Genomic DNA, 20,987 nt, shown 5'->3' on the forward strand with positions numbered 1-20,987 from the left:
TGAAGGATGGCTCTGCTAGGGTTAATCCTTCCTGCTGCGTCCGATTAACAGCAGCAGGATCAATTTGGTTATGCTTGGTGGGATGAAGAGGCAGGGGTGGGGGGAGGAGGGAGACTAGAGCGCTCCCTCCCCCTCCCCAGGAATGACTAATTTCATTCTCTTCTGAGGCTCTCCGGCAAGGGGTGCTGCTGCCGTCTTCTCTTCCTGCCCCAGCATAGATGGCTTTTGAGCAGCCTTTGGTTGGAGACAGAGGTCCCTTTGCAGGGAGACAACAGAGCAACCCATGTTCCCCTGAAGCACTGCTTGAAACCATGCTTGTGTGGGGCTCAGATATGAGTGCAAGATGCCCAGTATGTGCCAAGATGCCAGCAGGGCAGAGACGCCTTTGGTCTCTGTCAAAGAAATATGCTAGGCAGGCAGGCTGAAATCCTGGACCCAACAGGTGAAGCCCACCCATGGCCATGCTTCTCCCCTCTCCCCACAGCCTCAGGACCACTGCTCCCCTGCAGCTGACATCACCTCCTCCTTAATCCCAAACAGAAAGGAATGCTCAGGTAGGCGTGATGCTGCTGCGAGCCAGAGGAGGGGCTTGTCTGACCGGCCACTCGCTGGTGCTATAAAACGCTCGCTTGATCCTGCCACACTCCAAACGGAGCCTCAAGACGCACACGTGTGCAAGGAGGAAACACCAGCTGTGCAGTGTGCAACAACGGGACTTAACCCCTTCTTAGCTAGGGCAGCCAGCCAGAGGAAGCAGACAAGTTCTGGACACAGAGCGAGTGCCGCTAACCGACTGCTGGAGAAAAGAATCAAGACAAGATCCAAAAACTTCAGGAAAGGGGACGAGGGGAACTGCCTCTTGCCTTGTGCAAACAACCGGAGGATGACAGAGCTGAGCTGAGAGCTGCAGCCCACAAGGACTCCTCGCTGCTCTCCTTGCCCAATTCCCAGTGCCCAGCCATGTCCTTTGCCATGCTACGCTCAGCTCCCAGCCGGTTCCTGTACCCTGAGATCAGCATGCTGTCGGAGGATGAGGAAAATGGGAGTGAGAGCTCGGGTTCGGACGAGAAGCCCTACCACCTGGATGCCGGTGGGTACAGCCTGAAGAGCAGCAAGCGCAGGAGCAGCAAGAAAAGCAACCGGATCAACAGGGAGCCCCGGCAGCGCCACACAGCCAATGCGCGGGAGCGGGACCGCACCAACAGTGTCAACACGGCCTTCACCGCTCTGAGGACTCTCATCCCCACTGAGCCAGCCGACAGGAAGCTCTCCAAGATTGAGACACTCCGCCTGGCCTCCAGCTACATCTCGCACCTGGGCAACGTCCTCCTGGTGGGGGAAGCATGTGGAGATGGGCAGCCATGCCACACCACGCCAGCCTTTTTCCACCACAGCAGCAGCAGCAGCAGCCCACCCACAAGGGAAAGCGAAAGTTCGCAACCCAAACAGATCTGCACTTTCTGCCTTAGCAACCAGAGGAAGATGGTAAGTACTGCAGTCTCCTGGCTGGGGGGTGGAAGGAGGCCCAAAGACATGCTGCAAAGTTCCCATCTAGGAAGGTTGTGGGTTGATGGAAGGAACAGTCATCACCACCACCACCACCGCAGCGCCCCCCCTAAAGTCAAGAGTTCACAGCTCCATGTGCTGCAGGATTCTGGGAGACTCTCAAATGCTTCAGGTCAAGAGGGAATTAAAGAATGTTCATAAGCTGGCCAAAGAGACATACCTGGTGCTTGAAGAGGACTGGGAGAAATAGGAGGCTGGGATGGGGGGAGAAGACAGTGGGCAGACACAGAGGAGCAATGGGAAGTTACAGGCTGAAGCTACACAAACAGGGGCTGCATGGCAGCTCAGAGACTGGGGGGTAAACTGGGGCTGGTTAACTGGCATTCATATGCCAAGCAGAACAGCATACTATCATCCTTGCCACACCCTGCGGACAGCGTTGTTCACTCATTACATATGGTAAACTGAAGCCGAGAGACGAGGGCGCCCCATGTGAATACACAATTGAGCAGAGATTGGGACCCAGGTCCCAATGCAACACCTACTGCAGTGCCTGCCCAGAGACCTGGGTGCAAAATGGCCCTATCCAGAGAATGAATGAAGTTGCTTGGCTTGGCTCAGGGTGGGTGGGTAGACAAAGAGAGGGGAGGTTCCCTCTAGCCCTGAACAATGGCAAGTCATTTATGCTACACCAATTCATATCTATCAGCCAAAGGGCTGTAATCCCTTGCTTGGTTTGGAAAGATTCTTGGCAGCAGGATCCTCAGGGTATGAAAGTGGAGTTGGCTCACCAAATGTCAGTCTTAAGAAGGAAGGAAGCAGTTCTCAGTTAATGCCTGTCCACCCATCACTCGTCACACTGATCTGTTAAGCCAGGGCAGGTGGAAGGTAGATTGGGATCTACTAGTAGATCTTCAGGTGATTTGCAGTAGATCAGCAAATTTCCAACTCCCAATGGTATAAACAACCTCCTGAAATAGGTTGCGAAAATCAAGGAAGGTCTGGGGGAAAGACATGTAGATCTCTGTGTGAAGAGGTCTGGCTGTGAGCTCCAGTTCTAGTACAGAAAACAAATTCCTGGGCTGAGCAAAGGCTCAGAGGCACTTTGTTCTGCAAATCTAATTCCATCTTCCTGAGGGTTCTAGCGAAAAACAAAGTGGATCCTGCAAGCCTAAGGTCTGCCCATTCCTGTGTGAAGCCTTGCTTCCCAGTGAATGACTGGAAAGCCAGCCCCCACCCCCATGCGAACTTCCCAGCCTCAGTCAGACATAGTTTGAGCCATTTGAGACTTCTCCTAAACCTCAGCCTCCACCCCATCCAGGCAAGCTACAGACAGCCAACGGCCTCTACCTCCCCGGGCTTCATCATCTTTTCTCCTCATAAGCTGCATTGTTCCTTGCACAAACCAAAGGGTGGGTTGATTCTCTGTGCTACGCTTGGCCCTTCCTATGCTGTTGGTTTTGCAAGTGGGATAACAGCCTCTCTGACCTAAAGTGCCATGCCCTGGTCATCATGAGCTATCTTCTCCTCTCATCTTAAGTCTGGGAATTGAGACACCTCCCCACCACCCTGTTCAAATCCATGCAAGCCTTGAAGTGTAATGGGAAGCCCAAGGCAGGCCTCTTTAAAGTTTAAGCTACTTCATAAGACTGTTGTGAAGATAAAACAAGGATAGTAAGGAACATCTTGTCAACTGGAAAAGCCAGATAAGCATTCCTTTCTTGACTGGGGAGGGTCACCCAGCCTCTCTGAATCCTCCACCCCAGCACAAAATTGATCGGCAGGCTGCAGACTGCAATTGCCTGACACCAGCCTCTTATTAGGTGTGTATGTTTATCTGGTGCTGTTTAATCCAAAGGAAAGATCAATGAATTCCAATGCAAGGCATTATTTTGAGAGTCTTTAACAAGGAAGGTGATTCCAATTGACATTAAAGCAAATAAGCTGGCGAAGGGCAACCAACGTGCCTAGCAAATTCTTGAATACCCTTTTAGAAGACTACCACTGTGGTTTTAAAACCCCACCTTTGAAACTCTTGGTTAATTAATTATATCTGTTTATTGGTTTCGTGCATTTAGTTACTGGAATGTGGCTGAAATCCTGGAGAGGAAAACAGAGGTTCTGACAAAAATCTCTGCTTGCACTAGTAGCATAAAGGAAGTTGTTACAAAATATGGTGTGTCCACATTTAGAAGTCTGCAGGCAAGGAGAATGTACAGAAAGGGGCAACTGAAATGATCTGGGGGATGATGGAGCATCTTCCTGATGAAGAGAAGCTTAAGCAGTGTGCTCCTTGTAGCTGGGGGCAGGGGGAGATAACTTGGGGGGGACGGACCAGGTGGATGTTATCATTAGCAGTGTGGAAAATGGCATTGCTCCTTAGCACTCAGAATCATCCTCTAATGAACTTGGGAGTACTGTAGCTCAGTGGCAGAGCAACTGCTTTGCACACAGAAAGTCCCAGGTTCAATCCCTGGCAGCGTCTCCAGGTAGGGCTGGGAAAACACTTGCCTGAGACAACTAGAGAGCTGCTGCTGCCAGTCGATGTCGACAATACTGAGCTAGGGGATCAAAGGTCTGACCTCAGTATAAGGCAGCTTCCTATGTCTATCAGGAGGTTCAGGACTAGGGAAGGACTTCTTCATATTGCTAGTAACTGACCTACAGAGTTCCTTGCCACAGGAAGCTGTAGTGGACACTCCTTTAAAGACATGCATGCAGAGGAGGGCTCTCAGTGGCTATGAGGCTGGGGGCACCTACAAGTACCAGGTGTTACTGGGGACAAAACCTCAGAGAGTAGGGCACCGTCTTGGTTTGCTTGTGAGGTTCCTAAAGGCACTTGCTCACTCAGCACAGCTGGAGGGAGAGAGAAGGCTAGACTGGAGAATGGGGTGCTTGTATGCATTCCAGCCCTAGCAGAAGGGGTTGCAATCAGTCTGAAAGGAACGCCATGCATTTGGGAGCAGGGCAACTCCATCAGTCTAGAATCCAGAGCCCAGGTTCCCACTGCTCCCAACAGAATCATAGGTGTGCCCAGGAAAGTCCCTCCCTCCTCCTCACTCTCTCATCTGACTCATACACAGAAGGCAAAGTAAGTGGCATTACTGAGAGGATTCTACCTTTAAAGGTGGCCTAGAAATAATGTTAAATAAATAAAAGTACCTAGGGACATATCTTCTTTCCTTCAGCTCTCAGCCTCTTTCCAGAGCCCTTTAAGGCATGAAAAGCAGGGAAAGCAGAGCAGCCTCTGTGCAACTCTGCTGTGCAAGTCACACCTAAACAAGGATGTCTGTATGGAAGGACTCTGGTCCCTTAAGGCACCGTGCAGAGCAGCAGGAGCCAAGAACTGCACAGTCTGGGGAGCTGCCTTCCTTCAGCGTGGGAAGGGCACGCTGCCATGCCAGCTGGGACCTCTTCTCCCTGGATCACTTGGCTCGGATGCCCTCAGCTATCTAGAGGAAGAAGCTCGCCGCTCGCCACATCCCAGCAATGGTCCTCATAACTGAGATGCCGCGTCATGAATTGCTGACAAGCTCCTCTAATATCTGAGACGCTTAGAAAGAAAGGGAGAAAAAGCACTATCTGAAAGCTGGGAACAAAGAATCTCCTTTACTATGTGCGTGGCACTGGCACAGAAAGGACACCGCACGAAAAGCCCACTGTTTCTAAAAGGTGGTGTTGCTTTGAATTTGTACTGTAATCCAAATCGCTTTCACTCTCAGAGCTGCTGTGTTTGGGCTGTGATTGTAAAGAGCGAAGATGGTGCCTTGGAGACCCATTTTCACCCAAATTAAAAAGGTGCATAAATTTATTTTATTTATTCTATTTGGTAAGCCCTTGCATTTTGGAATGTGCAAGTCTCTCTGAACAAACCCAAAGCTGCTAGCACAAAATGTCCCCCTCTCCCCCCATCCAAGCTTGTGGAACCTGAGCAAGGGGTGAGGGCAAGGGCTCAGCCTCACAGCAACTAAATTCCTGAAGCCTCTTGGGGCAGAAAGCCCAGGCCAGTGGCTTCCCAGCCTGCTGCAAAAGGCAAACCCCACTACCTAGCTGCATGTCAACCATGTAAAGAAATATTAAACAAGGGGAATAGGAAGCAAAAAGTGAGGTGTGTGTGTGTGTGTGTGTGTGTATATGTGCTGAGCTTTCAGGAACAGCATGCTGGATGTGTATGCATGCGCATGACACATGGGAACAGAGAGATCTCTACAGTCCATCAAGGAACTCCAGAGGCAACAAGAGACGGAAGCATTGAAAATGCACCTTCTTAGGTTTCGGTGCAAAAAGGGAGATTTGCAACAGAAACAGAATCCATTCTGCTCCTGGGAAGGTGCCTCTGTTAACTGATCTGTGGTGCAGAGGAACTTCAACCCCTCCCCCGCAAAACAGGTCCTAGCAGGGAAGGCTCCATTCTTCACAAAGAAGGGGGAAATACAGGTCAGGCAGGTGACCATCTGTAGCAACCCTCTGGCTTTTGCCCTAATGCTTTACCAAAAACATTTCTGGATGGAGAGCAAATATACTTTTCCTACTATTAGTTAATCCGCTTAATGCAGAATTAGCTTTATCTTAATACTTGGTTTTTATAGTTAGGGTGGTCAAGTGAAGAGCAAGAAAACATTTTCCTGCTCTTCCAGAACATGTTTTGGAGACCAGTTCAATTGTCTAGAGTACACAAGCAAGGATTATGGTAAGATTTTGGAAATTATCCCATCTAAAAAACAGCTGGAAAAGTTGGAAGAAGGGGAAGACCCATTCAAAAGTGCTTTAAAAAGTAGTGAATTATAACTTTATAATTTTGTCTGTATTTTATTGTTCCCCACCTTGAGCACTGTTGCAATTTCTTGCTTTCGAACTGCTAGGTTGGGAGAAGCTGGGACTGAAGACGGGAGCTCACTCCGTCACACGGCACTCTGGTCTCGAACTGCTGTCCTGCCGACCTTCCAGTCTGCAGTTCAGCGTCTTAACCACTAAGCCACCATGGCCCCTTAGTGGAAAGGCAGGTTATCAATTTAATAAATAAATAAAATAATGAAGGATCCCTACAAGGAGGGTGGCAACTCCAACAGGCAATAGATACCAGAAACCCTATTTACTGCAATTTGCAACTATTGACATGGCATAAGGGAGACCTTGAGAACCACTCCAGGTGGCCTTTCATGTTTGCTGTGATAGGATTTTTCCCTTTCTACATCTGATGCTACACAGATGCAGCAAAACCGAAGGATCTGCCCTTGATTTGTATTCACATGGACAGTTTACTGCTAATTTATTGCTAGACATGCCCATATCACCGATGGACTGGATGATGTGTCCTACTTAGCATTAGAGAACCCAGGAGGAGCTAACTGCTGCTTTGCCGGGGGGGGGGGGGGGTCTGAAAGGTGCAGTGTAGCCTCAGCATAGAAATAGTTGGACAGATTGCCATTTTATTATTATTAGATTTATATACTGCTGCACACATTCAGAAATATCTCTAAGCGGTTCACTAGTAAATCCCAAGTGTATTATAATATACATTAAAATACATAAAAATTGCAAAAAGTTAAATAAAACATTAATAAAAATATTACAAGCAATTAAAAGCAATACAACACCATAATTTTATTTTTTTATTACATTTCTATACCAACCAATAACCAAATTATGAACAGACTGGGTAGCACATTCACTCAAGGAAAGCCTGCATAAAGAAATGGGGTACTGCCTTCCATATCTCTCTACGTGCAAGACTATGTGGGAGAGCTACTCTCTCCTTTCTTAGCACAGGAAGAAGAGTGGAGGAGCAGTTATTAGACCCTGTTGAACAGGCTGGGCAAAGAGCACAGAATTGCTTTAGTGCTGAAGTTAGCATGGACAACGATGGCTGCTATTTGAAAAGAAGGATGCAAACACACCAAGCAGCTCTTGGACCTTAATCATGGAACACAGGAAACTGCCCTATAGCAGGTCAAACTATTGTCCATCAAGCCCATTATTATCTCCTCTGACTGGCAGCAGTGGCTCTCTGGTGTGCTTGGAAGAGATAGGTCTCCCTGTTCACCTGCTACCTGATCCTGTTAATTGGAGATGCTGCCAGGGAACCTTCTGCATGCAAGGCAGGTGCTTGAACACTAAGCTATTGTCTCCCCAAAGGAAGCGGAAAGCACACATTGAGGATGTCAGGGTGCTCACAAAAGCAAAGGCTTACCAAGCTTGGTCCCAAGGAGGGTGAAGTGACCTTTCTGCAACTAAAGAGCACCAACCTTTCTACTCCTTCAACTTTTCTTAGGAACACAGGAAGCGGCCTTATACCGAGTCAGACCCTTGGTCGATATAGCCCTGTACTGCGGACACTGACTGGCAGCAATAGCTCTCCGGGGTTGTTGACAGGATTCTTTCCAGCCTTACCTGGAGATGCTAGGGATTGAACCTGGGACCTTCTGCATGCCAAGCAGGGGCTCTACCCCAAGCTGCGGCCCTTCCTCAGAACGCTGATGTAATCCAGCCTTGCCAACAGTTTCCTGGAATCAACTGTCTCTTGACCTGGTCTGCTGGGCTGGTCCTCCTTCCATTCCTTACACCCCACCATCGCTGCTCCCACCCCCATGCCAACTAAGGCTGGAGTGCATAGGGGGCGCGGGGAGCATGTGCATAAACTACAAATGTAGTAGCCATACATACATTTCCACAATGCAGCTGTCTCTGCTGTCTCTCAGCACGCAGAACCACCATACTGCTGTGAAAACACACAGACGGCAATCACCAGTGTCTACTTGAAAGGGCCACAACATGCTTGGAGCACAGGCCAGAAATGATAGGACAAGTGATTTTCATTTGCTGCTGCTACTCACCCCAACAAGCAACAACGTAACAATAGTCCTGTCAGACCACACTGCAGGCCTACGTAATCCAGCATCCTGTTTCCCATAGTGGCCAATATTTACATATGTCTTGATTTCTAAACATTATACTTACATCTTGAATGGACGTCGGCATTCCTAGGGAGGCTTACAAACATGCATGTCCACAAGTAGGGCATTAACTATGTGCCTTGTGAAGAAGTCCTTCCTTTCTGTCCTGAACCTCCCACCAATCAGCTGTATGGCTGATCTAATCTACAGGAAGCAAGGAGTGGACGGCTCCACGGACCACCTCAGCAGGTGCCCAGGGCTTGTGAAGCAGCATCTCCAGCCCCTGCAAGAGACAGCTGGGTGCTTTGTTCAGTGTGTCTCTCTGGGTGTGTGCATGTGAGTGAGGTATTGGGAATGGATCATGAAGTAAAGGGCTGTGGCCTGTTTGTTTCATTTTGAGTCATCCTTTGAGTCAACCTTTAAATAAACAAGCTGTGCCTGCAACTTGTGCAAAAATGCAGAATGATTTTGTTTACAAGAATGATACTTGTAAAATGTGCCATCCTTACTATGCATCTACCTCTCTCCTGAAAGTTCAAGTGTTTTTTTTCCTTTTAAGATGCAGGAGTTGGGTTTTTTCCCTAGCGACCTGGCAAAATTGCTGTTGCAGTTGCTGTCCCTGGACTAGCCCAAGTTCAAAAGAAGGCTGGGTGAGGGTGGCAGGGGTGTCAACTGAAGGCTGCTGCGCTATGTTGTCCCTCATTTCAGAGGTACAAAATATTTTGTGCACACACACCCTGGCTACTCCGTAGCAGCAGCCTTAAAAATAATTAAACTGGCTTTCCTTTTACTGGCCACCATGTTTGACTCTTTGCTTTTTTTAGCCACAACATTTTCTAACAGCTCTCTGCAACTATAATGTCCATAAACTTTATTTATGAATAAAGGAGGAGAGGGGAAGCACCTGGGCCTCTTGCAATGTGAAGAAGAGCTTGCGGGTTGTAGCACTCGGTGCCTCCAATGTGTTATTTGCTTCTGCCCTCTCCAGTTCCCTAAGAGGACTTTGGGGAGGGAGTGGCATTTGTTGGTCCCAACCGTTCAAAGGCCTGCTGCTGTGATTGGAAATCTACAGTGGGGGTTGGAAGGGCTTTCCCTCCCCTAGACATACACCATGCACTAGGAAAGTTTCTGTAGTCTGCAATCCTGGTTTTGTGGTGAACTCTCCTCATCTCACGCCCTAGGGCACGTTTTCTTCCTAACTCCAAATAGGTTCTCAAAACAAGGCAAATGGAAGCAAATGCCACGCACAGAATTAAGAGATTTCTGGTTGCGCACACCCCTCCCCCTCACACACGCTTTTTCTTTGCTGTTTTGTAACACTCCTCCCCCGCCACAAAGCAGCTGTTTCTTTAAGAGCAGGAAAAGGCTGCCACTTTGAAGTCATATCTCAGCAGGAGGCTAAGTGGGCTCGAAAACTAGAGAGGCAGCTGCACCTCTGGAGGTCGATGAGGGTCAGGCATTCAGGGCACCAACTTGGGGGGGGCAGGGGGAAAGAGAAGCAAGAGCCCTCTACCCTCGCAGGCTGAGTGGGAGCTGTAAAGGTCTCTTTGCTCAGGAAGTGTCTAGGTCAGAAGGATCTTGTTAGGGCCAAAAGAGGAAAACAGGCATAGAACCAGCAGGTACCCATTAGGGCCCAATTAAGTATTAACCAGTTGGTAGCCCCCCACCCCACCCTTGACACCCTTTGAACACTGTCAGGAGTGACAAAATGTGTTTTCCCTCCCACCTGCTCAATTGAGATATCAGTAGCGCAACAAGGGAGCTGCGTCTGTCTGTGCGGTTCAACTCCAAGAAACATGCCAAGCGGCATGATGCAGGTTGGCAGACCAGACATGGCGGAGGTGGCTCCTGTGCCGTGGGGTAATTCTAATTTGTGTTAGCAACTGTAAGGACAACATAAAGTTGCTATTAACTTAAGTGCAAGGGAGTGATCCTGTATGCAATGCTACTTGACTTTGTGATAATATAGCAACGATCTGCCCCATGCAGAAAGAGCCTCCTGTGGAGGTGAGATGTAGCCAAGGACTTCACGGTACAAAGCCAGAAGCAACAACTACAAGCATACAGAGAACAAATCCTGTTTGGGAAAGGCCAGCCCCTGTCATAGAGCAGGGAAGAGCAGGGAAGTAATTAAAAGCCACCTTTTCCCTTTCAAATGAGACCTTCTACTCCATGGTCCCCTCTGCCTCAATGTGCTCTACAGTAGTTTACAGGCACTGAACCCTATGGGATTAGGCAAGAAGGAGAGACACTGCAGTTTAATGTTGAACAAAGGAACCCAATTTACACCCATCCCTCAAACAAAAGATTGTAGAACTATTTTGGTGAGGTCATCTCTACATTTTTTTACTTGTGCTTTCAGATGTATGCTAGTCTCGTTAGAAGGCCCAGGGTGACGAGAGCATGCTACTGCTTGCTTTTACATCACCCTTGTTTTATCAGCCAAGACAAGTATTTTTTAGGCAGATCCCCCCAGAGTGGGACATCCCTTCCCTCTCAAGCTCCACGCATGTGGTGGGGAACGGGCTTGGGCATGGACAGACAGGGGGACCACGAAAGCCAAGACGCACCTGGCAGACTAGCAGAGCCCTGCTCACGGGCCCTTCCCCAGGTCACGCTTCCCCTCCAGATGCATGGAGGTGACAAACCATAGCAGGGAGTCCCAAACCAGCTACTCCCCAAGCAGCCGGTGGGCACCTGGAAACCAGCTGTGTTCTCTTTGGGGCGCAGTGGCTGGGAGGGTGCCTTTTTCTGCCCCCCGCCCCCAAAGATGGGCCTGCTTCACAATCCCCTTAATTTACTGTTCCTGCTTAACTTAATGGCAGCGGAAAGGCAAGGTGATAGGGGAAAAAATATGAGGCGGGATTTTCCGAATCCCCATTTCCTCTCCAGACAGCAAGAGAACTCCTGGGGCCTGAACATCTGGGAAATTTAATTTTACCATTTCTGAGCTGAACCCCCCTCCCCCCTTCCCTTTAACAAAGGATGAGGTTGCCTGTTAGCAGCAACTGCAGCAGCTGTTAATCCCATGCCTGGGTACAGCACATGGGGGAGCCAAAGGCACCCGGACACTGATGGCCAGTCCAGCAAGTGAGTGCAGCTCCTTGAGCAGCGAAGGCCCATGTCAGAATGCTCCTGTCCTGTGCAGAGGCCCCGAATACCACCACTGGGGTGTGTGTGGTGCTTTGCCACAATGGGCCTGCTCAGGGACAGAAAATTTTGTTGGCAACTCTGCACAACCCTTCTGAAAACTCGCAAACAGGCTGATTTGCCAAGCAGCAGGTAGCCAGGGGGACCTCACAACTGCCTTACCCAAGGACAACTGTGTGCAAAATGACCTTGCTCTCCTGCACCCTGGGTCTGCTTCAAGTCAAAAGCTAACACCCTGCCACCAAAATCTGTAGCCTGACCATCACAAAGAATGACAGGGGTATGTTGCAAAAATGTTACTGTGATCAATTCAAGCTGAACCTGCCAATCTGTGGTCCATGTTTAGCAGCACAACCAGTTACTACTCCTTCAAAAGAGGAGGTCTGCATTCCAACTGCAGAAGATTGAAGGGGAATGAAGGATGAGGGCTCTGCAGTGGAAAGGGACGGGCAACTGGGGCTGGACTCCAAAGAGAGAAACATGGAGACGAAGAGGGAGAACTTCTGTCTCCACAGTACTGGAACCCCTTATTCCCACTTGAAGCTTTTAAGCATTTGTAATCTTGGCATTGGATAGGTGCATGGGCTTTGTGCCAGAAGCCAGATTTCAGCATCCACAGAGAAATGGATGCCACATTGTATGACAGGATTGCAGGGACCAATGTATTAAGTAATTGTAGTTGTGCTGGCCAAGACCTTGGCTGTATACAGGAGAGGCTGCCTGGGAGAAAGGGCCAGTGACTGGGGGAGGGGACTGCAAGTGCTGAGAATGCAAATGGGGAAAAGCATTAAGGCAAGGATCACAACCGTGGTGGCTTAGTGGTTAAGACGCTGAACTGCAGACCGGAAGGTCAGCAGGTCAGCAGTTCGAGACCCGAGTGCTGCGTGACAGAGTGAGCTCCCGTCTTCAGTCCCAGCTTCTGCCAACCTAGCAGTTCGAAAGCAAGAAATTGCAAGTAGATAAATAGGTACCGCCTCGGCGGGAAAGGTAACAGCGTTCCGTGCACCTCGGTGTTCAGTTATGCCGGCCACATGACCACGGAAGCGTCTTCGGACAGCGCTGGCTCTTCGGCTTAGAAACGGGGATGAGCACCGCACCCTAGAGTCGGACACGACTGGTTGGGGACACCTTTAAGGATCACAAATGGGAGTGATCAACTACAGGGCAAGAAAGTGAGCCTAGGGTGAACTTCAGCACAAGATCTTGTGAGGTAGAAACAAACAAAGATCCCTTCCACAGCCCCCTAGGTGTTCTCTGGAGCGTTGGGGCAGTCCCATTTGTTCACTGCAGTCAATAGCGTGTTGGTCTAACTTTGTTTTCCCACCCTGTCCCTTTGCAGAGTAAAGACCGAGACAGGAAGACAGCAATTCGGAGTTAGACAACTATGGATTCAGGAAGGTGGAGGAGGAGAAAATTAAGACAGAGATGGAAAGATGGAAAACCCAACATGCGAAACAAAGACAAAGATCCTTCCGGCCTGCATCCAACTGCCACCTGGAGCTGTGTGGTTCTGCCCAGGAAAAACTTATGGCAACCTACCCCAGAGGAGAGACTGAGCACCCACTGGGTTTGGATTTGCAGGCAAGAAAAGTAGGCTTTGATCTACAAAAACAGGCAGAACTCTGCAGTGCTGGGAGACGAGACAGGTGCTATAGGCCTGGTCACTGCCACAAAGGTGAGGTCCTTCTGCTCAAACAGAAAGACAGACTTGCACGCTATAGAACAATCCTCACAGACCTGAATCCTGCTGGGAGATTCTTCTTGCTTTGGGGGGATGCAAGAAGAAGAACAAGAATGCCCAAAGTGGACCCCTGGGTTGCCCTCCTCTCAGAACCTTGGGTGGGGTTGTAATCAATACATGCTGGAGTTTCATGTCATTGATAACAATAATATAAACCCGAGTTATTTGTATGGTGAGAGGAAAATGTTGTGCTGATGAGACGCAAATGCTCATTTAGACTCCTGTCATTTGGTTGTGCTGCCCGATTTCTACGTGAATTTCATTTTTTCAGGGTAACACTTCCCCTCTGCAATGTGCGTGTGTACATTTAGAGAGCAGGATGCAGAAGGTAGCAAAAGCTGCAAGTGCTGTGGCCTATGGAAAAGGATTCTAATCTCTCTGGCTGCACCAAAACATTGAAGGAGACCCAGAGAAGAAGTGGGGAGGTGCTGCATTGGAGTGGCATTTTCTGAGGAAATAAGTCACAGGTGGACACACAAGACACAGCCTGATCCAGAGGTATACAAGAGTGGGGCCCAAAAAGCTATGTGTGAGCATTTCCAGGACAGCAGGCCTAGGACAGAGCCTAGGCATTCTCCTTGGTGGCAGGATTCAGTGCGTGACTCCAATGGAGAAGAGAAAGCCAGGGTAGGAGCAGACAACTCGGCATGGAGATGGTGAGGCTGCTGCTGTGCGAGGCTGGGGACAGCAAGCAAAGCCAGAGTTCCTCCCAAGAGCTTCACTGAGTTGTGGGCAAGCAGGAAAGGCTTGCTGACATTGAGCAAGGCATAGAGTGCTAGGTCCAAGTGTGAACTGCTTGGTAGTTTTAGCACTGAGGCAGGGGGACTAATGGGGGAGGGGGGAGAGACACACTCAGTTGTCTCTGTGCACCTAGGTAGAGATTAGCTTGCAGTAGATTCAGGACAGACAAAAGTATGTCTCCACACAATGCGCAATTAATGTATGGAATTCTCTGCTACAAGATGTGGTTATGGCCAATGGGTTTTAAAAGGGCAAACTGAGAGAGGACAGGTCTACCCAGGGTTATTGGCCATGACAGTTCAACAGAGCCTCCATGTTCAGAGGCAGTGTGCCTCTCAAGACCAGTTCCTGTGGAACAAACAATTGAGGGAAACCCCATTACCTTCATGCCCTATTTGTGGACTTTCCAGAGGAATCTGGCTGGCCACAACTGGAAACAGAATGCTGGGCTATAGTGACTTTTAGGCTGATCAGCAGGGCTCTTAGGTTCTTTCGTTACCTTAGAGGTACAGGACACTCACCTGCCCACACTACAAGAGGTATGTGAATGGACACAATTGCCCTATAAAGCGCCCCAAACTTTAGGAGAAATCAAGCAGCCAAATTAGGCTGATCTAGGCCAGGATGGCACTTAAAAAGTACAAAGCATGAATTTTGGGGGCCACAAAGAAGCCCTGCATAGTTACAGAAGGAGGTTTCTTGGGGTGTTAGTTCTGCAGTGGTTAAGAAAGAGCTAATGGGAAGATTTTGTGTATACTTCTCCCAAGAATAAATGAGCATCAAAACACTACAAGCTCTCAGTGGATATGGAAAGGAAGATGGGAAGGAAGACCACAGCAGTTTATCATAGGGCAGGATTAAGGTGGGATCCCCCCCGCCCCCCGGTGTTGAATTTGGGATTGCCATAGCTCTTTAGAAGTTACTACACCATTCTAGTAACTAGAGAAAAAAAACAAATATACCTGCATCTGTCAAATTGGATTCTGCAGCAGATCCATACTTGTTGCTACCTCAAAGGTAAAAACATGTCTCCTTCCTTTATAGGAGAAATGTCTTTGTTTTTCCTAGCTTGGGGCCTCTTAAGTCATGGCTCTGAGCAACTAAAAGCATCCTAGTTATATTACAAATTGGAACAAAAGGATGGGGACAAGTCATCATGAAGAAGACGGCAGCTAGTTACCCAGGACGGGGTGATCAATAATTAGCAGGAAGTGTCCAGCAGAACAGAATGGTTGTGCTGGCCAAATCTGGCAGATGGAATGCTTAATCTTCAGCTCTAAATAGCTGGTATTACAAATGGTGGCATGTTGATCAAAAGGAACACCAGCATTAACCTACTGAACAGCATATTATGCCCACGGGGAGTTACTCCCAAGCAGAGGGGCTGTGTGGCAAACCATGGGAGGGAGAGGCTCAACACAGGCTCACCAGCCCCCAATGCTCTGGCGACAGCAATTGCATTTAATTTGACTCCATTTGGGTACGGAGCTAGAGAAACACAGTTTTTGGAAGGTTTCTGGGCTAAAAGAGCTAGGCCTAAAAGAAGATCAGGTACAGCAGCCTTCCCCAACATCTGGTGTGCATTCCAGATGTTTTGGACTTTAATTCCCATCAGCCTCAGCCAGCATGGCCAATAGTTAGGAATGCTGGGAGCTGTAGTTTAAAATGTCTGGAAGACACCACGTTGGGTAAGGCTGAGGTACAGTATAAGAACAAAAAGCCAGTGTAGTGTAGTGGTGAGAGTGACGGACTGGGAGCCGGGAGATCCGGGTTCTAGTCCCCACTTGGCCATGGAAGCTCACTGGGTGACTTCGGGCCAGTCACAGACTCTCAGCCCAACCTACCTCACAGGGTTGTTGTTGTGAGGATAAAACAGAGAGGAGGATAATGTAAGCCGCCTTCGGTTCCTTGCAAGAGGAAAAAAGGCAGGATATAAATGCAATAAAAACAAAAGAACGGTTCACTGGATGCTTCCCACTATTCTGCAGAAGACGATTATTTATCCAGGCCAGGCAACCACTCACATCTTTGTTAATCTGTAGAGCAGGGTCATATGAGAACCCTCCTCTTCTTTTTCAGCTATCACCATCATAGTCTCTAATGAAAGCATTTCCATTATGACTTATTTCCAGTAGTTTACTATTCTCCAAAACATTCCCCCTCATTCCTGGTTGAAAATGCCACTGGCTCCAGATCAGGCCAGCCCAAACTGGTTGGAGTTTATGTGGAAGTTCTGAACAGTGTGCTGGGGTGTTCACTACATGAAGGGAGAGGGCTAGAAAGGTTATGCTATCATAAGTAAAGTTTCTTCCCAAATAGTTAGCAGCCAAGACAGGGTAAGGAGGGAAAGGAAAGCAACAGTCAAAGAGAAAGGGATAAAGAACTCAGTATGACATAGAGCACAGGCTGATCATGTGGCTGATACCTAGAGGGGATCCAATAAAAAAAGAAGAAAACAGACAGATACAATAGGCAGGGCAAAAGATGTTGCCACTGTCCACAATGGCTGTGGTCAGGCCACCACAGTTCCTCTGAGCCAACCACCATTAATATTCCTCACCAGTGCATACAGCTCCAGTTAAACACATACAGAAGCAGAATAGGAATAGACACTTCACACATTGGAGGGATGTAGTGAAGTGGGGTCTCACAAAACATTCTGCATTGGGACTGGTGCTTTCTAACTTATTCTTCAATGATCTGGAGTACCGGGTGTGACGTAAGAAGGCCAGGTTTGCAGATGGCACCCAATTATTCCGGGTAATTCAAACCGAAATGGATTATGAAGAGCCCCCAAAGTATCCCTATAAAGTGGGTGAATGGGAAATAAAACCTCAAATGTGGTTCAGTGTAAGTAAGTGTAGTATGAAAAGGATCTTGGACTCATGGTGGACAGCTCAATGAAAATGTTGGCCCAGTGTAGGGATCAATAAGAAAGGAAAGAAAAATAAAAAATGCCAATATTGTAATGCCTTTATACCTGCCTTCCCCAACTTGGTGCCCTTTAGATGTTTTGGACTACAACTCCCATCTTCCATGAACATAAGTCAAAAACATCTGGTGGGCACCAGGTTAGGTAGGGAAGGCTGTTTTATACACATCTATGGTGTGACCACATTGGAATACTGTGTACAATTCTGGTTGCCGCACCTCAAGAAGGACATTGTAGAGTTGGAGAAGGTGTAGAAAAGGGTAACCAAAATTATTATGGGCCTGGAGCAGCACCCCTACAAGGAAAGGTTACCACACTGGGGGATGAGAAAAAGTGTGAGTAAGGGGTGTGTGTGGTGTGGTGGTGGTGGAAGACATGTTAGAAATCTATAAAATTATGCATGTTGTGCAAAAAGTGGAAAGAGACAGGTTTTTCTCCATCACTCGTAAAAGTAGAACCTGAGGTCATCTTGTAAAGCTGAATTGTGGGAGGCTCAGGTCAGACAAGAGGAAGTAGTTTACGAAGTGCATAGTTTATCTATGGAATTTCCTACCACAAGATGTGGTGGCAGCCACTAATGAAGATGGCTTTAAATAGGGGTTAGACAAATTACTAGAGGATGGCTATCGATGCTACTAATCATATATGCTACCTTGGAATACCAGCATGCCTCAGAATACCAGCCACTGGGAGGAAACAGTGGGGGGTGCTATTGTGTTCACATTCTACTTGTGGGCTTCCCACTGGAGCATCTGGTTGGCCACTGTGGGAACAGAACGTTGGACCAGGGAGGCCTTTGGTCCAATCTAGCTTCAGGGCTCTATTAAGTTGCCGCAAGGCCCAAGTTCGTGGCAGCAGAACAGGCAGGCCACAGGATGGCTGATGCTTTGTCCACTAGCACCTCCATATGTCAACATGCACATCCCCCACAGGGGGGATGCACACGTACATTCTCCCAAACCAGCAAGGCCTTCCAAGGCTTTTGCAACCAGAGGCTCAGAAGCAGCCTTCAAGGTGAAACTCTGGAGCTCAGAGCTTCTGCAGCTGCATTCTGAAGACACCAGCTGTCATTAGCTGAATTTGGGTGGGTGGGATGTGGTTTGCTCTTTTATGTATAGAGTCCAAATCCAAAGTTGGTGGAGAGACAGCATCTTGAGTGTATAGCCTTGGACTCACACCTTTCTGAAGGTGATCTACAAACAGAAGTGACTAACTACACTCCTAAAGTGTGTGTGTGTGTGTGTGTGTGTGTTTGGGGGGAGGAAGAGTGTGTGTGTAGGAGGAGGGAATTTAAGTCCCTGCCAGAGGACCCCCCCCTCCACATAGCTTCGCCCTCACTCGCATCTGGCAGCTAAGTATGGAAACAACCTAAATTGTGCATTTCAGTAGCCTCTGCTACAACAAAGCATCGGAGAGGAAGCAGGAGATGGAAGTGGAGCACTATCCCATGTTTGTCCAGACCAGCTGGGATGGAATCACACCAACTGGGCAGCCCTGTTTCCACCAGATTTGCTCCGTGAAGCCACGACTAGCTCCAGGACTTCTATATCCCCCTCCCTCCCTCCTCCCCAAAGTGGGTCAGCAAGGTCATACTACAGACCGCAGATCAAAAATTGGATGTTTTTGCATCTTCCCCATGCCTTAAAGAGAGCAAAACCAGCCAGCACTTTCAGGATCACTTGACCGGGATGGGAAGAATAGCCTTCCCGCTAAGCAGAGGGGCATCCCAATGTCAACCCAAAGGCAATGCTAGCAGCAGGCAGAGCACCGTGAATGCCAGCTCAAGGGACTGCAGGAAGGCTCCCCAAGCGAAGAACAAGCTTTTGATTAAGCTGTCTGGGTCAGCACAGCTGGTGGGAGCAACTGTATGCACATGGATGAAGGTGTGGTGCCAGGCAGCTACGGCATTTTCTGACATTCAATGTTTTGTGAAGGGCTTGATCCACACTTGCAGAGTGCTAAGCCTTCAACGTTTCTACAACATCCCATCTTTTTACTCCACGTTACTGAATGTGGAAGTAGCAGCCTCCTTCTGGCTCCAGACTCACATTCACTAAACACAGATCAAAATACCTCATCCATACTCAAGGAGATGGAAGATATCCATGGTCGTAGGTGCCACAAGATAGTTCAAAGGTACTAAGGAGAAACTCATCCACAGGTGTTCTCACTTACTGGCCCAAGAGACCCTCCCACCCCTCAAGTGCCAACAAACTCCACTGCAGTTTAATGCTCACAGCACCCCACCCCTTTGCTGGTGGGTCCCGGCTCCAGTTTCGTCAGCCCTGCTCTCTTTCCTGTAGCAGTAACAAACAGCACTATTGGCCTCCAGCCTCCCGTCACGGATCTGGGGCAAATTAGGGACTCCAAAGGACTAGAAGCAACCTGAGCCTCGGCTGTCGCCACCAAGACAGCACGGGGCCTCCATCCGACTCTCCCCCACATGCACATTGACACCCGTGTGATTGTGGTGCCTCCACAAGAGTCCTCTGCTGAGCCAAGAGCAGAGACAACGTGCAGCCTGCCCACAGAGCTGCTTCATGGCACTTTCATACTTGTTAGCCCAACAGGCATCTGGGGAGCCCCTGCCTGGCAGCCGCTGGTGTAGACGGAGCACCAGATGCCTCCCTGGCTGGCATCCGTTCTTCCTCAGTGGGAGGGCAACTGACAACGAGAACCATCTGAGATGGAAGGAATGTGCCAATTTTGCTCTGTGCCCCTGGCCAGCAGAGGTGGCAGCCAGCTTATGGGCTATTCTGTGCATAGGCCAACACAGGCTAATCTCCCAGCGCCAGCCCTCGGAGGATCGGCCGGTAGCTGTGGAGTCTGTCGGCAGAGCTTGCCCCCCCCGCCCTGCTTCCACTTTCCCCCAATACAGGCCTCCTGCCAGATACCCTTTGGCAACACACACAGCTGGCAAGCTATTAAAAGAACACAGGTGAAAATTATAGGATGGCTATTAAAGTTGCAAAGGTCTTGGAGAAGAAAGGGAAAGCCTCTTTTTACACACCTTTCCAGCGGCTGTTGAAACGAATTGCCCAAGGGCACCCCGTTTACTGCCAAGCCTGGCAGGCAGGCTGGCCTAAGACCCCATGCATGTAGGCTAGCTACACTCCTTCTCTGCTTGCTCTCCTTGCACACTCAGCTCCAAAGAAGCAAGCAGTAACATTCTGAATTAACACAATACTTTAGAAGGGAAGTAAAAGGGAAGAGCCTGTTCCAAGGACCATAGCCTTGAGTTGGCCTAGTGGGAAACACAGTGGGAACAGCAACGGTGTGTGTGTGTGTGCGCGCGTGCGCACGCGCTTTGGGGAGGACCCATAGCTCAGTGCTTTGCAAGATCCCAGGCTCTGCTCCCCTGGCATCCCAACTGAAAGTATGTTCTGGCAGAAAGGCCTCTGCTAGAAACACAGAACTGATGCTAGTTAGAGTAAGCAGCACTTGGCTACGCTGGACCAAGGAGGCAGCTCTTTATTAGGGGCAAGGTAATCTGTCAAGCTTGATCTCATTGAGGTTCTCAATTTCCCACCACCAGGCTCATTCCAACTCAGGTCTGCATTGGATTGTGAGCTCCATCTCCCCACCCCCACCTCGGAAAATCGTATGTATTTCCATGCATATTTTTCTAAATGTACCCATTATTTGTACGTATTCCTAAAATGTAGGCATTCCCCTCCACTGAGAATAACAGTTCTGTGCATTTTCAAATCTAAGCTTTATTTGTGCACACATTTCAAATGTATGCATTTTCAGGAGCATCCCCCCACCCCCCGCCTTGGAAATTCATCACAAGAAATGTACCAATTCTGTTAGTGAGGTGGGTTCCGTTCCATACTCAGCCTTGGGAGGTGCGGACGGTGCTGTCTCACATAACATTATGAACCCAATTAATTTCTCACCCATCCCTACTCTTCATATCCTTAGTGTCAGTCAGATTTAAGGTAAAGGTAAAGGTGTCCCCAACCAGTTGTGTCCGACTCTAGGGGGTGGTGCTCATCTCCATTTCTAAGCTGAAGAGCTAGCA

General features: G+C 48.8%; 1 protein-coding gene across 4 annotated transcripts in view; it reads right to left on the minus strand.

Annotated features, from left to right (window-relative positions):
- BOP1 (BOP1 ribosomal biogenesis factor) overlaps positions 1-20,987 on the minus strand; it is a 105,292-nt gene that overhangs the window by 22,410 nt on the left and 61,895 nt on the right. Inside the window, exon 1 of one of the 4 annotated variants that reach the window (XM_084854741.1) lies at positions 8,170-8,309. The exons of 2 other annotated variants lie outside the window; for them this stretch is intronic. In XM_084854741.1, the coding sequence (XP_084710867.1) occupies positions 8,170-8,220 (51 nt within the window). In that variant the 5' untranslated portion in view covers positions 8,221-8,309. Of the gene's footprint in view, positions 1-1,314; positions 1,637-8,169; positions 8,310-20,987 lie in introns of those variants that run through there. One more of the 4 variants, XM_084854739.1, reaches the window with a different exon arrangement.

The sequence above is a fragment of the Heloderma suspectum genome, chromosome 4, assembly GCF_057233095.1.
Source record: "Heloderma suspectum isolate Gila_16-S chromosome 4, 16-S_ref, whole genome shotgun sequence".
Classification (NCBI taxonomy): domain Eukaryota; kingdom Metazoa; phylum Chordata; class Lepidosauria; order Squamata; family Helodermatidae; genus Heloderma; species Heloderma suspectum.